Here is a 15,955-nt window from a genome sequence, read left to right on the forward strand (position 1 = left end):
TGAGGGGGCACATATACCAGACCTCGGACTGGGGGGGATTGTGAGGATACAGGTGGGGGGTGATCAGTTAATGCAAAGCAAGTTAAGACATAGAATAGACATGTTTATAACAATTCAATTCACAATAGCTAAGTTACAGAACCAGCCTAGATGCCCATCAACAGGCAATCAGATAAAGAAAATGTGGTCTATATAAACCATGGAATTTTATTCAGCTACAAGGAATGAAATTATGGCATTTTCTGATAAATTGATGGAGCTGGAGAACATCATGCTGAGTGAAATAAGCCAGAGTCAGTGAAGTGTTGAATATTTCCCCTCATATATGGAAACTAGAGAGTGGGGGGAAGGAATAAAAAGGAGTAATCTCACAGAAATAGAAAGGAGACCAATAGAGTGGAGGAAGGAGATTGAGAGAAGCAGAGGAAGGAAGGGCATGGGGAAGTACTGGGGAATAAAATATGCCAGATTATGCTAGGTTCATGTACAAATATACCACAATGAATCCCACATATATGTGTGTGCATATATACACATATACATATATATAAATGATAATGCACTAATTAAAATGATAATAATAATAACAATAATAATAATAGAGGAGAGATGAGACTAGAGTAAATAGATTGGGGGAGGGGAGGGAAAGGGAAGTACTGGGGAAGGAGACTGAGCAAATTGTTATGTACATGTACAAATATGGTATAATGAATCCCACTATTACGTAAAATTATAGCGTACCAATAAGAATAAAAAGAGACAGGGTAGAGGTGGGGGATGTAATATGTGGGGGGAAGAACTAGGAGGTATAGCTTACATGAAAGGAAAGAATGGAAAGTCAAGCAGAAATCAGACAGTGAAATCAGGCCAACAACAACCTATCAGAGTGTCAGTGAAATTGTTTATAGATTAGTTTACTATCCCTCCACTGGAACCTGGCTTTGGACCAGGATGTAGGACCAGCTTCAAGCTATGAATATCCTGGTTGGTCCCAAGCATGGTACCCACAGGGTTTAGATTAATCTACGGAGTGACAATGTTGAGTGCACCAGGAATAAGGAAATGAAGATCCATTCTTGACCTGAAATAATTTATGATCCAGTACCCAAAGAGTCCATGGTATCTTCTCATCTTGGTTCTCTCTCTCCAGGGGTGAGAGCGCACAAGGGCTGGTGCTGCCTTTTGGTAGAATTGTAGCAATATCAAAAAACACTTCTCTACTTCTGGAAAGAGGGTTGGGGAGAGTGCAATAGACCCATGGAAATCATGATGTCCCCTCTTACATTGGTCCATGACCTCTGTGGAGAGTGCTCACAGCCCACATCCCATCTGACCCTCCCAACGGCCTGGGCAGGTAGAAATGTCTGAGACTGTTAACTGTTTTACAGGTGAGCAAACTGAAGCTCAAGAGCTTAATGTTCTACTCGTATTTGTTAGGTATCGGTCATGTGCCAGGCACTGGGCTGGATGTTTTCACATTGGTTATCTCACCAAGGTCATCTTGCTTGTGTATGTGGCAGGGCAAACTTCTAATCAGGCTTTGGTTCCTGGTTCAGGGCTCCATCACTGCCCCCTTCCACTGGGTGAAAGCACCTGTGTTCTTGGTAAAGTCATATCCTGCCTCAGTATCACCCTCTCTGTAGCCCACCTCTGACCTCATCTTGGCAGCTCTCCTGGCAGGAGCTTGTGTCCTTATACTGCCTCTGAGGGCTGGAACTCTGAGCATCTTTCTACCATCTCTCCTAATCAAACCTTCCTTATTTTGGTTCCTATTCTCTCAGAATCTTTCTATCTGCTGAGGGGACAGTGAGTGACATGAAATTAAACTGAGGACCTCAGGTACTCCAGGACATTGTCCCTACAACCCTGGGATGGTGAGGTGCCTTCCCAGCCTGGAAGTGTCCAAGGGCATTCTGCTGCAACCCCTCTGAGGGGATGCCTCTCCTCCACCTGTTGTCCACCCTCAATCCTATGGTGGAATGGTTGGTTTGCTGCAATAGCTTCACAGACTGTTTGCCACTTGTCTTTTCTTCCTTCTAATCTCTCCTTGCCAACCAATATCAGATTCAGTGTACCAAAAACTATCATTGTGGCATTTCCAGACTCAGAGGTCTTTAGTGTCTTCTATCTATAGCATAAAGTAAAAAACATCTAACTCTTTAATGACCTGAACCCAACATATCTTCTGAAACTTATCTCTGTATATACAGCTGAATATAGTTGCATCCTTTGGCCAGTGGTCTCCTCACTCTCCCCAGACTCTCCCCAGATGCACTTACCATATATCTCTCTTGACTTCTATATTTCTCCTTCCTAGAAGGCCCTTCTCCCTATTTTCTAAAAGCACAAACCCTCCATTAAAATATAATGCATTTTCTTTTTCCCCTGAACAGTTAATACTTGTTATATCTATTACACACTTCTGTCACCTGCCTGCCTTTCACAAATATTTATTAATTACCTACTGGATGCCAAGACCTGCACGAGGTGCTACGTAAACATTGGATGGTGATAACATTTCATTTCTTATTTGCTAAGTCTGGGATGGGGTTTGTCTCCCAAGGGTTCATGTGTTGGAGGATTGATCCCCAGTGTGGCAATGTAGAGGGGGTGGAATCTTTAAAGGTGGGGCCTAGTGGGAAGCTCTTGGGTCACTGGGGACACTCTCCTCTGAGGAGATTAAAGTAGTTCTTTTGGGATCTCAGTGTTTATAAGAGTGAATTATAAAAAAACTAAGGCTGGTCCCTCCACACTCTCTGTGGCTTCCTGTTTCTTCATGTGATCCCTCCCTTCCACACATGATCCTGTTATTGTGAGGCCATCTGTCATGGGGTCCTCACCAAGCTGAGCTGATGCCAGAACCATGCCCTTAAATGTCCCAAACTAAAAGAGATGAATAAACCTATTTTCTTTATACATAACCCAGCCTCAGGTGGGTTCCATTAGGGAAATGGAGTAATACATCATTTTAACATTTTTTAGAATGCATATTATTCTTATATTACTAAATAGTCTAAAGGTTACGGAAGGGGCTTTGGTGTTGAGTATTTGAATCTAGGCTCCTTGATAATGTGCCATATGTAACCTTGAGTAAATAGATAACTTTTCTTAGCTTTAATTTTCCACAAAATGGGTAAAATAATAATACCTAACTTTTCATATTGTTATAAAGATGAAATGAAATAATACATGTCTCATTTAAACCTGGTGCCTTGAATAAAATAAAGGTGACCAGCAAATGGTCACTGCTCTTATGGTTATAACGATGATTATCATTTGGAGCAAAGATTATACTTTAGGTTTTCAAATTGTTTTTTAATCTCTGTAGTTCAGAATTACCACAGAAAAAACATGTAATAATTATCTGTCAAGTGAGTGAATTTAAGAGAAACTAAGGGCAGAGGGACTGTGGTAAATGCAACTTTTAAGAAAGTCTGGCCATGTGGGTTTAACAGCATTTGAAACTTGACATCTTCATCCATCCCAAAGCCTTCTGCTATTGTTTCTTAAGTAGATGATGCTTGTAGCTAACTTGCTAGGCACTGCCCCTTGGAGGTGCAATGTTCTTCTCAAATTCCACAAATAAACTCCCAAACAAACAAATTAAAAAACAAATTCTCTTTTCCTTCTTACTCCTTCTGAACCTTTTTTACTCTGCTGTCTTCCCTCCTGTTTCCCCACATATCTCAAGTTCTAAACAATCTAGGCTTTGATTCTTCTCTGTCATTAGTCAACCGTGGCCATTTGTCAACCATGTTCTGCTGATTTCACCTGCTTCATATTTATGACATCTGTTTCATAGTCTTCATACCAGGGCTTCTTCCGTGGACCTGCTGTCCACCTCTCAGTTGTCTACACATTGGTCTTCTAGCTCTTCTCTCCATTCTTGTACCTGCCCCATTTCATTAAATTTTTTCCAAAGCACATCTAGATATACCGCATTCTTGCCCCAAATATCCAGTAGTTCCATTCCTATAAAAAAACTTAAACATCTTAGACTGACATTTAAATTTTCTGTAGACTAAGCCCAATTTACCCTTTGAATTTTCCCTCATCTTCTTCTTAATTTACAGTTATATACATTTCCTCGTCCTTTATAGTACCTCTAAACTCTTGAGGGACAAGTAATAATGTGATACATACTCAATAAATGTTGAAAATGTGATAAATACAACACAGAGCAGAAAGTTATTTCTGCACTGAACAGAAATTGAGAGTTGGTGAAGATTTACAAGTTCAGAGAACAGATGCTACACCCCATTTTCCATGACAACAATGGAGCTAATGTTGAGTAAATAGATAACTTCTTATTTGCTAAGTTTTGGATGGGGTTTGTCTCCCAAGGGTTCTGTAGATCATCAAAAGGCTTAGGGAAAACCTGGGCAGCATCTTTCAGTTGTAAATCCCAGCAGCAATTTTATGGAATGACAGAATCACCTTTTCCTTGCTTGGAAGTTTTATAACTCATAACTTCCTTGTTTTTCAGATGACTAGTGGGAGATTTGGAGATTTGGGGGTGGTATGTTGCGTTTTTTTCTTTGCCTACCTACCTCAGACCTATAGTCTTAAGTGACTCAATGGGATTGACACAAGACTGACCTGAGGATATGATTCTTTGCTTGCTGTGGGACTTGTATGGCTTGTAGCTATGGTCATGGGCTGCCTGCAACACTATGTGTACAACCCTCTCCTTCCTCTTCCTTTTGTTTCATTCTTCCCTCTCATCTTTCCTTTTTTCCTCTTCCTCTTCTTTTTCTTTCTCCTCACCTCCACAACATAGACAATGCATAGACTTTAGTTTCAAATTTTGGTTCTACTCCTTACTTGCAAAAAACTTAACTCAGTTTTCACGTCTATAAAGCAGCAATAATAATAATGACCTCTATCACAGGTTGTCAGGAGAATTCAGTGGGTTAATCTACGTAAAGAACTTACTTAGTATAATAAAAAAAAAAACTGTGTGAGGTGGATATGGTGATGTGCTGCCCAAGATCATCCTATGGAAAGATCTTTCCTCATTGCTATTTTCAGCTGTCGGTCTACTTTGAGGAATTTCGTCTAGTGAAGAAAGCCATCTTGCCCAACATGACACTCCATTCCAAGGATAGCCTGCTACCAATGACTTATCATTGCAGGAGTCTGAAGGCCCACTCCCTTGCCCCAGCTCAGGATCTTTGAAGGGTTGTTCTAGCTTCAGAGCCTCCTCCTGGGCTCAGCATGGTTTTCCTTGCACTCTCAAAGTGCAGTCCAGCCTCTCCTTCTGGTCTATCTTGCCTCCTTTCCTTCCATGGGTGTTGACCCAAGAACACTACCTAATATGCTAATTTCTATCTCAGAGACATTTCCAGGAACATCCCAATCTCTTGACACTGAGCTCAGAGTGGGGTTTAACACAAGCCTGTCCTGTGCGTGACAGGTAAGCTTGGCCCTAGCAATTTGGTCCAGCTTAAAATATCTCTGTGGTTGGTGCCTAGCAGCAGAGGACGCTTCCTGGGCTCCCTACCCATCTACCTCTCAGCCCTTCTTCTCAGAAGCTGTTGAGATTGGGTGAGGGGGAGATTTAGGAGCCTGTGAAAAGTGTTGGGGAGGAGGATGATTCCTAGCTGAGCCTTTCTCTGGCTCCAGGCAAGGGCCACTGTGGGAAAGAGTCAGAAAAGCAATTCTCACTCCTCGTTTTGATTTATGCTGGACAGTTCTGGGTGGCCTGTTGTGGCCTTCCTCCTCCTTCCTAAACAAGAAGGGCTCACAAAACCTCATATACTCCTCAGTCTTGGGCTTTGGCCCCGTTTCTCTCACAGTTTACTTCTCTTACATATGTTTGCAGTTCTGCTTTCTCACTGAGAAATCACAGAAAGTCATTTTTTACTTTACATGTTGATTCAGAAGCTCCTCCAAATCTGCCCTCCTTTCCCACCAGGAAGTCAGTGACACCAGGGTCCAAAGATACCTCAACCTTGAAAAACTCTTCCTCCCCAGCTTGCAGCTGGGGGAGAGGCTGCTAAGCAGCAAGGTCTGGGTTGGGCACTGATGCTTAGAGGTTCTCTTGGGCACACCACTTAACCTCAGCTTGCTCATCTGAACAAAACACTCTCTGTTCTTCAAGACCCACCTTGGGGGTTTCAGAAGCAGTCCATACTGCACACAGATCACAGTGCCTATGAAGATCTGATCAAACGGTGAAGTCCTACATGAGCTCCAAAGTGCCATGCAAGGGACAATGAACAGAGATCCCCTACCTAGGTAGGGAGACTGTTGCCTCTTTTTAAGACAACTGTAGAAACACATCAGGAAACAAGAAAGTTATATGACTTAGAACTTTCTGAGTCTCTGAAAGGGTACCCTGTGAGAGGGAGAAGGAACATTCAGAAAAAGCCCAGTGAGTGGGGCAGGGTTGGGGTCTGGTGTGTGTCAGGTGCAGTCCAATCAGCCATAGTGGGCTTGATTACATGTCAAACTATAGGTTCAATATTCAGAGCTTTTGGTTTTCTCAGAGGACCCAGAAATCCACGGATTTTGATATTTTTAAAAATAAACAACCTTATTTAAAAATGATGTGACATATATAAAAAATGGAGTATTACTCAGCCATAGATAAGAATGGAATCATGGTATCTGCTGATAAATGGATGGAACTACAGACTATCATGCTAAATAAAATAAGCCAGTCCCCAAAACTCAAAGGTTGAATGTTTTCTCTGATATATGGTAGCTAATCCAAAATGGGGTTGTGGGCAAGGAAGAAAGAGAGAGAGAGAGTGAGAAAGGAAATAAAAGGGAGAGGGATTCCATCAAAATAGAGGAAAGATCAGTAGAACAGACAAAGGGGATTGAGGGAGAGGAAGGAGAGACAGGAAAAGGGAAGAAGAATGGAATGAATCTTACTGAACTTTCATATGTACATCCATGATATAGCACAGTGAATCTCAACATCAAGTATATTTATAAGACATTAACTTAAAAATACTATAAATAAACTATAGAAAGATCAGTAGAGTAGAGGGAGGGAAGCAGGATGAGAGAGCAGCGGGGAGAGGGCATGTGCTGGGGACTGAATTAGAGCAAATTATATTCCATGCTTTTGGGATTATACAAAAATGTATCCTAATGTTATATATAACTAAAAAGAATCAATAATAAATAAATGGGAAAAAAACTTGAAAAGGGGAATGACTTTAAAAGCCTTCTCTACTCACTATATAGCTGAATTCCACACAATATTCTAGCCTGTTTCCAAATTCTGTATTGAAAAGCATTTTGGATGTGTCTAAAATGTCATTTAAAAATTTCAAAATCTGCAAGAAAGTTTGTCTAAAAATTCAAAAATTTCAACTATTATTCAGGACCAAATTGATGTATCCTACTGCTCATTTGGGGCCTCTGATTCCCAGGTAAGAACCCCTCCACAGTGGCCCCTAGGCTCTGTGTGCTACAGCTATATCTGCCACCTCTGGTAATAACAATGTCCACTCAAGTTCCCTTCAATGTGTACACACATTATTAGGGTTAGTCCCCAGGAACTCTTATAGAGTAGGTGTTTATTGAATGATGACCAAGTGCAACTGAGTTAGATGCCTCTCACTGGCCCAGATCTGCTCATAACTTACACTGTTCTTAAGGGTGTGGATGTCTCTCTGGGCTTGTTTGAGTCCCACTTCTTCTAGGGTGATCCCAAAGCCTCCATTTCTCTTCCTCTAAAATCATGTCTCCATCTTCTGGTAATTAGCACTCCATATTTAGAAGAGTCTCAAAATATGTTCAGTGAATTCAGTGGATATTTGGCTCCTAAGTTTCTTTTTCTTTAAAATATTTTTAGTTGTAGATGAACGAAATAACTTTATTTTATTCGTTTATTTTTAATGTGGTGCCGAGGATCAAACCCAGTGCCTCACACATACTAGGCAAGTGCTCTACCCATGAGCTACAACCCCAGCCCCCTAAGTTTCTATTTTGAATTCATATTATGGTTTTCCAACCTTAATATAAAGCATTTTGGGGACAGAGTTCATGCTTTTCTTATTTTGCATCTCTCGCAGCATGGCCCTGGTAACATTTTTACAAATTGTGCCCTATGAAACGAAGCAACTGAAACCTGAAATCCATCCCAGTGCCAGCCTAAAGGAATGGGTGCCTTTTTATTTCTGCTTAAGTTGGTGTGCATGGGGGGGGGGAGCTTTTCCTTCTTCTGTTTACTTGTAATTTATAAAAAAGTACACTGTTTATTAATGGGGACCCCTCTGCTGTTCCTGGCACAGTGCCTGATACATGGAAGTTGCTCAACACAGTTGTTGACTGAGTTCATTCAACTCAGCAAGCATTTCCTGATTGCCTACTATGTCCAAGGTTTCCCATGGTTGCACTGTCCAGGAACGTGAAAAAGATTAGCTTGCAGGCCCTCAGCAATGCCTACTCAGGTTAGCCTGGAGTTTGTTCCCCTTCGAGTGAACTGGCTCTTCTCAATGTTCTCAAGATTTTATGATAGCTTCATCCTAGACATGCTCTGGAAAATTGATTCCCTGGGACTGAGACCCAAACCTGAAAGGCCAAGGCCTACATATAACTGGAGTCTAAGCAGATAGGCAGGAAAGAGAAGCACAGGGCAAATCACATGCACACAGAAGTCCTGCTCCACCATCCCCCTACCTGCTGTGGTTCTGCATGCTAACACTTCCCAGAGAGGGTCAGAAGTGGGTGGAACACAAAGACAGGTAGGAGAAAGAAGCTGTATTTGGTGCCTTTTGTAGAAGGCAAACTGGCAGGGATAGAGGGAGGAGGGAGGCCCTGGAGAGAAAATAATGTTGGAGTGTCACAGCCTCCCAGTGGAGGCAGGGTGGTGTGAGCCTTGGCCCTAAGGACTACTTGTACCACACTTGGTTAGCTCCAGTGCTTCGTGGATCATGTACCAGATATACTCTCACTAGGCAGCCAGAAGATGTTTTGTATTTTGTTTCACTCATGTTGTTTTCAGAAGTGACAATGACCATTGATGGTAGAGACCCTCAAACTTGTCCATAGAAATCCTTATGGTAGGAGGAGATCTGGAGATTTAGCCAGAGGCTAATAAATTTCTGCAAAGTTGTATATGTTTTATGTTAAAAAATTAACATAACAGTTGCATTCCATATTCTATCCTGTTTGTTATATAAAAATGTTTTCTCCCTAAGTTTTTTTTTTATTATTAAAATTGGTACTCCAGGAAGAAGTTCCAGGTTTGCTTTGTCATTCTGTATATATAGCCCTACTGTCGTGCACACCTGGGGTCCATGAACCGAGAGGGAAAACACTGCTCACTAGAAGCTTTGTGTAGAAGATCCTCAGCTATACCCCAGTCTACAATGCCTGACTGGTCTAAACTCAAGGACCTCTTCTACTGTCTTTTTCCTCTTGAAGTCATCCAAGACTTCCCCTGAGCTAAAAGTAGTCTCTTTGTCTACCCTCAGTTCTTCCTGTAGACTTTAATTTTCTCTGGTCAAGTTCTGCCTTGCTAGTCTTTGGTGTGTGTTGTGGTTTGGATCTCAGGCATCCTCCAAAAGCTCACATGTGAGACAATGAAAGAAGGTTCAGAGGACAAATGATTGGGTTGGAAGAGTCTTAACCCAATCAGTGAAATAATCCCCCTGATGGGATTTAATGAGTGGTAACTAAAGTGGTAGGGTATGGCTGGAGGAGATGGGAATTGGGGGCATGTCTTTGGGGTATGGTATATATTTGTAAATGGAAAGTGGAGACATCTCTCTCTGCTTCCTGATCACCATGTGAACTGCTTCCTTCTGCCACACTCTTCCTCCATGATGTTCATCCTCACCTTGAGCCCCGAGGAATAGAGCCAGCCTTCTATGGACTAAGAACTCTAAAACTGTGAGCCCTCAAATAAACTTTTCTTCATCTACAATTGTGCTGGTTGGGTCTTTTAGTTACAGCAGCGAAAAAGCTGACTAAAACAGTGTGTATATTTTATTTCCTTTATGGCATGACAGCTACTTGAAAATAGGGTCTGATTTCCCCCGTATTCATTACGGAAATTGGCACTATATATTTAGCAGATATGATGAATATATATTCTGGATGATGATGATGGTGGTGACAATGATGATAGGCAATTTCATATGGGTGCCTTGTTAATGTAAATCTCTGCTCTGTGGTTTTGCTATAACAGGTCTCTGGTCTGGTCTTGAGAAAGGTGTGCAGTATGTATCCTTCTGCATCATAATCCCCACTTTATAGGCGGAAATGACTGATGGCAAGTTGAAAGGATTCACCCAACATTAGAGCAATAGCAATGAAAATAAGATCATACCTTGATATTGTCTTCTGGCCAAGAGTTCAACATTGTTGCAAGATGGCCTTTGTCATGAATGGTGATAAACAGCCCGCTAGGGAAACAAACACATATACACAGAGAAACCAGGCAGTCAGACTTGGAACAAAGCAAAGATCATGAGTGCTTGGTATCATTGCATCACTTAATTTTGCACATAAACCTGGGTAAAAGTGATCCCTTCCCAAAGCCCCAAATTTGGAAGGTCTTATTCTTGCCCTCCTCCTATTATTCTTCTCCATGGGGGCTAGAGCCCATGGGGCCAAGGAATGTGCCCCCCCCAGCCTATGTTTTCCAGAGTCTGCACCTTTTTCTCTCCCTCTATACCAGTTATCCAGGACCCCAGAATTCACAGACTGTATGACCCTAAGGATGCTTCAGAAGCTGTGGTTCTCCTCCCCAGGTCCCTCCTCCTGAGTACAGATCACACTGCAGTGGTTGGACTCCTAGACTTGGAGCTATGACTAGAACTTGGACATGTAGGTTGAGATATCAAGACTCATGTGCATGAGGTCTCTGAAGTGGGGTATGGAACAGGGATGGAAATGGGATGGGGTTCTAGTCATTGGATAGTTTTCTCTGCATCACTGGCCAAATTCAAACTTGGCCTTCCAGCCCATCAAGAAGGTATGTTTCTAAATATAAGTTAGTAGAACATATTTTATTTAATAGCTTATTAGCTTGGTTTAGAACATTAAATGTTTAGACCTAAAGTATGTGGATATGAGTCTTCTGCCCTGGGATCAGTAGTAAGAGGATATAAGTATTTTTTTTTGTGTGTGTGTGTGTGGGGGGGGGGGGCTTCCTTTCTCTCTCACTCACTCTAGTTGATGTCCCACTGATCTGTCATCAACCATTAAACATGCCCAAGTCTCTATTGTCCTAAAAATAACGACAAGACTTCTGGCTTCTGGTAGTGACATAGTAGCTTATATAGAATAATCTTCCTGCACATAACAATTATAAAATTTTTATTACTAAACAATTATATTATTGTTATGTTATGAAGTGTGTGTGTGTGTGTGTGTGTGTGTGTGTGTGTGTGTGTGTTTATGGCAATGGAGGTTAGCTAAATGTAGGTTAGCTTTCTTTTGAAAGAAAGAATTACACCTTTTGAAATTTGTGAATTTGCAGCTCTTTGCCTGAGGGCAGTTCAATCTTCAAGAAACTTAGGGCAGCAGAAAGTGAAGGTTTTACTAGGTTGAAGTATCAGAGAATAGAGCTTGGGTAGAATAACAGCCAGGAAGTGCAGGGGGAAAATGCTGAAGAGGAAGGAGCTGCAGAGGGGATGAGCTCATAAATATGTGTATTAAATCTTCCCAAGTCACTGACTGTTGAACTCTGCATATACAGGGGGACTGGGGAAAAAACAAAAACAAACCCCCGAACTATTGCAGCTGGAATCTGAAAGAACTGAGCAGAGATGTTGATTACTGCTGATCAGGAGAGACATTTCCTTCTTACTGTTATTCTCTCTCTATGTGATCTCATCAATGTCAATGCATTTGGCCAATGATTCTCAGATATCTGAAAACTAGGATTTCTTACCTTTGGCACTAATGATATTTTGGGTTGGGCAATTCTTTGCTTTGAGGAGTGGAGCTGTCATGTGCATTGTAGAATGTTTTGTGGCATCCCTGGCCTCTACTCACTAGATGCCAGTAGCACCTCACATTCTGTTGTGACAACTAAAAATGTCTCCAGATATTAGCAAATGTACCCTGGGAGAATAAAATCGTTCTTAGTTTTAGAGCCCTTTCTCTAGATCTTTGTATTTAACTGTCTACCTGACATGTGTAGAGTTCATACTTAGGACATCTGAAAAATTAATGATCTAATCTTCCACCACTGTGACTCAAAGGCAAGACAAAGCAAAGGCTCATTCCTCCCATTCTCTGCTGGTCAGCCACACTGGCCTTCTTTCCAGTCCTTCATGTGCCATGTTCTTTCTACCTCAGGGCAGTTCATATACTATCTTTCTGCCTGGTACAGCTGCCTCTTCTCACTCTTCTTTAGTTAATTGTTACATGTTCTTTTGATAATGCCAAACCAAAGTAGAGGCTCCTTGTTATGTGCTCCAAGTTCCTCATTTCTACATATGCAAACTTACAACATTTATTTATGTGGCTACTCAGGTAATATACCTTCACACCCCAATTAGACCAGAAGCTTCATGAAGGCAAGGTCTGCACTTATTTTTGATAGTGTACATCACTGTAACACCAGGGTTAGTCAATAACAGATATGCAAGACAAATTTTTTAATAAATGGAGAGGCGAATAAATTAATAACGACAATGGTTGAGGGATAAAGATGAAAAGTGTTGAATAAAGTCAGATCAGAGTCAGAGCACAGGCAATTTGCAGGGGTATTATCTTGTATCCGACTCAGAGGTCATGTGCACTGTGCTGGCTAATGCTGGGTGGTGCTGGACAATGCTATGCTATCTTGTTATGTGCTAACCTGTTATGTGCTCCAAGTTACATGCAATGCTACAATGCAATGTTATCTTGTAGCAGGGAAATGAACACCTGGAGGATGGTGGATGGGCAAAGGCAAAGGAAAACATTCAAGATGTGGGGTTCAGGGCCCTGTATGATTTAGAGTGTCCCCCAGAAGTTAATGAGACAACACAAGAATTTTCAGGGATGAAATGATTAGACTTTGAGAGGTATGATCTAATCAGTAGATTAATCCACCAAAATGGATTTACTAGGCAGTAACTGTAGGCAGGTAGGGTGTGGCCGGAGGAGACAGGTCACTGGAGGCATGCTTTCAGTGTCTCTGGTAAGTGGAGCTCTCACTCTTCTCCCTGATTGCCATTTCCTGAGCAGCTTTCCTCTTCCATACCCGTTCGCTGTGATGTTCTACCTCACCTTAAGCCTGGAGGAATAGAGTCAGTCAACTATGGACTGTGTCTCAGAAACCATGAGCAACAAATAAACTTTTCCTCCTCTAATTTTTTTTTTTTCAGGCCTTTTGGTCATAGTGACAAAAAAGCTGATTAAAAAAGGTGTTATGCACTACATTGAAGGGAGCAGTTTAGACATTTGACTTAACTCATAAGGTTTGAGAGCAAGCTGTAGGTGAAGGGTACCTGAGTCTGCCACCCCAAAGCATGCCTCTTTAGTCCTGCATGGGCGAGGGAGTAAGTACCCATTGGAGAGATGGGCTGGTTCTGAAATAAGTTATGAAAGTAATATATCAAGAAATAAAAAGGCAAGAATTATATATTTGCAGAGCAGGGGTGTGACAGGTTGAGCTGACCAGAGGGGTCCGACTTCTAACAAAGAAAAGGCCTGCCCTTGCTTTATTTATATTGGTACAGACCAAAGGGGATGGATAGGGATCTCCTTCAGCAGGGACAGGATGGGAGTGGAGATAAACAGGTTGCTGGTGCTTGGCAGGTTATGCCCATCTCCGGCAGCTGTGTTTGAACTTGGAGTTGTGGGCTAGGTCAGGATGCCAGCATGATCTGGGCTTTCTTGAACCGGGGAATTTCACCTAGGAGTTCCTGGAAAAGCGGCTTCCCTTCCTTAATGGATCAAACATTGCCCAGTTCACACACGGCTCACACATGGCTCCCAACAAACTGTTACTTTGCATCAATCAGGGATGTGGGGAACCTCTAAAAATTGGGCACAGTTTTATTTTTGTAAAGGAAATTTACATTCATAAAAAAATTTCCATTTGACCAAATACCTCTCTCTCCTGTATCAAAAGAAGGACTCTTATCAGTGAAGAAGGCACTGATTTAAATCTGCACAACAGAACTTGTTGCCATACTTTTTCTGGACACCTCTTTAAAATTCCTGTCCTTCCAAAGCCCCAACTCCCCTTTCCTTTGTTTTGATCTAGAATAGTATTAAATCCCAAATTCTATCCACCCCTTTGGGTACTCATGAATGCTCCAATGCAGAATGGACATATTTTTTGTTTTTCTCTTGTTAATTTGTCTCTGGTAAGTCTAATTTATAGGTCCTCAGCTTCGGAACACAAGATGCATAGCAGAAAAGATTTTTTCCCTTCCCTTTTACAGGCATTTGCAAGGCCATTTTGAAATGACATATCAGTTAAGACAAAAACTAAGCATTGGATTGGAACTTGTATCTAAAGATGATCTCTATGAAGCTTAAGTTTGTCAAATTATACTGAGTGGATAATAACGAGCCTCAAGGATTTCCCTGGATGAAAATAATAGTTACACATAAGTTTTCTGAAGTTTAAGTAGGGGTAGTGGTGTCAGTAGGATAAACGAGCCAAGTTGAACCTATAAACCTAAAACCTTTTAAAGAACTCTTAGGCCAGGTCTTTTCAGCTGCCACTCTGAGGTATAACTTGAGGAGGTCTTGCTAGAGACACCTCTCATATGAGTTTGTTTTTCACCCATAGATGTGGCTTTAATATTTCTTCCCTGTCAGTTCATCTAGAGCATAGTCACACAGGATGATAATGCTAATGTAGGACATCAAGAATATGGTACCCCAAATACCCATGACTGTGTACCAGTGGGGCACTCCTTTGTGGGTTGTCCTTTGCACGGTTACTCCTTCTCTCAATCCCAAAGAGAAGCTGCATTTAAATAATGAAGATGTAAAATGCTAAATAATCTTTCTTTAGATTTACAGAACCCAGTACATCTGGTGACCCTCAGATTACATCAGAATATGTAATGCCCCTCCTTATTCCTTAGTTCTGTACATAAACTAACACAAAGCATGTCAACTGCTATGAGGTTTAACTTGGAGAAAATAATAGGTCTCTCTAAAGAACTATACAAAATAGCTCCCAGAGGTCAAGGTCCATTGCAATTCTCTAGTCAGAGAAGAAGAGAAAAGGAGACACACTGTGGTTGAGGAAGACTCCCCCCAACATGTAGGTTTCCTACCTGTTAATCCCTACACCCTACAAAGATGGAATGAGCCCCTTTCATGTACCTGAGTTTTCCAAGATGGAGCTTTGAGGATGATAGCTCATCCCATCTTCTTAGGACCTAAGGTAAATAAATGGATTTCCTTCTTATCAACTGTCAGCTCTCAAGTACTGACTTTCAAGCAGTGAGTGAGTGGCTGGACCTTGGTCTCATATAGACAGACTATAGGAGACCAGACTCTGCCACCCCAAAATATGCTACTGAGGATTATTTCGAGCTATTTATTTTGAGAAACTGCAAACACAAGGAGAAATTCTGAAAACAAGTAAAAATTATTTTGTTTAAAGATAAATTTACATCTACAAAAGAAGTCTCATTTGCAAGAAGGTCATCTCTGTATCAGGAAGATGATGATTCTAAATCACTGGAAGTTCTTATTAATAAAGGTGACATCAATTTAACCCATGTCACAGCCTTACCTTTGTTTCTTAGTTACCTCACCATTATTGGCTGTCCAACAATCTTCTTTCTATGTTTCAGTGCAAAATGATATAGAAGTCTGAACTCAAAAGCCAAGATCTTTGAGAATTACTCATTCTCTGGGTTTCTCCCAGAGGTATACATATTCTTAATTTTTTCTTTTGTTAATCTGTCTGTGCTTACAGGGATCCATCCCAACTAAGAAATATGAAGATATAGTAAATTAGATTTGCTCTCCTACACTAACAAGGAAGCCAATTATTTTAAGTTAGAAGAAAAGGGTCTCA

General features: G+C 41.3%; 1 protein-coding gene across 4 annotated transcripts in view; it reads right to left on the reverse strand.

The window, feature by feature from the left end:
* The window catches only part of Me3 (malic enzyme 3), a 206,074-nt gene that overhangs the window by 60,875 nt on the left and 129,244 nt on the right, over positions 1-15,955 (reverse strand). For all 4 annotated transcript variants that reach the window (XM_071616580.1, XM_071616581.1, XM_071616579.1 and 1 more), the window contains one exon: positions 10,295-10,370. In XM_071616580.1, the coding sequence (XP_071472681.1) occupies positions 10,295-10,370 (76 nt within the window). The remainder of the gene's footprint in view (positions 1-10,294; positions 10,371-15,955) is intronic.

The sequence above is a fragment of the Marmota flaviventris genome, chromosome 9 (assembly GCF_047511675.1).
Source record: "Marmota flaviventris isolate mMarFla1 chromosome 9, mMarFla1.hap1, whole genome shotgun sequence".
NCBI lineage: Eukaryota > Metazoa > Chordata > Mammalia > Rodentia > Sciuridae > Marmota > Marmota flaviventris.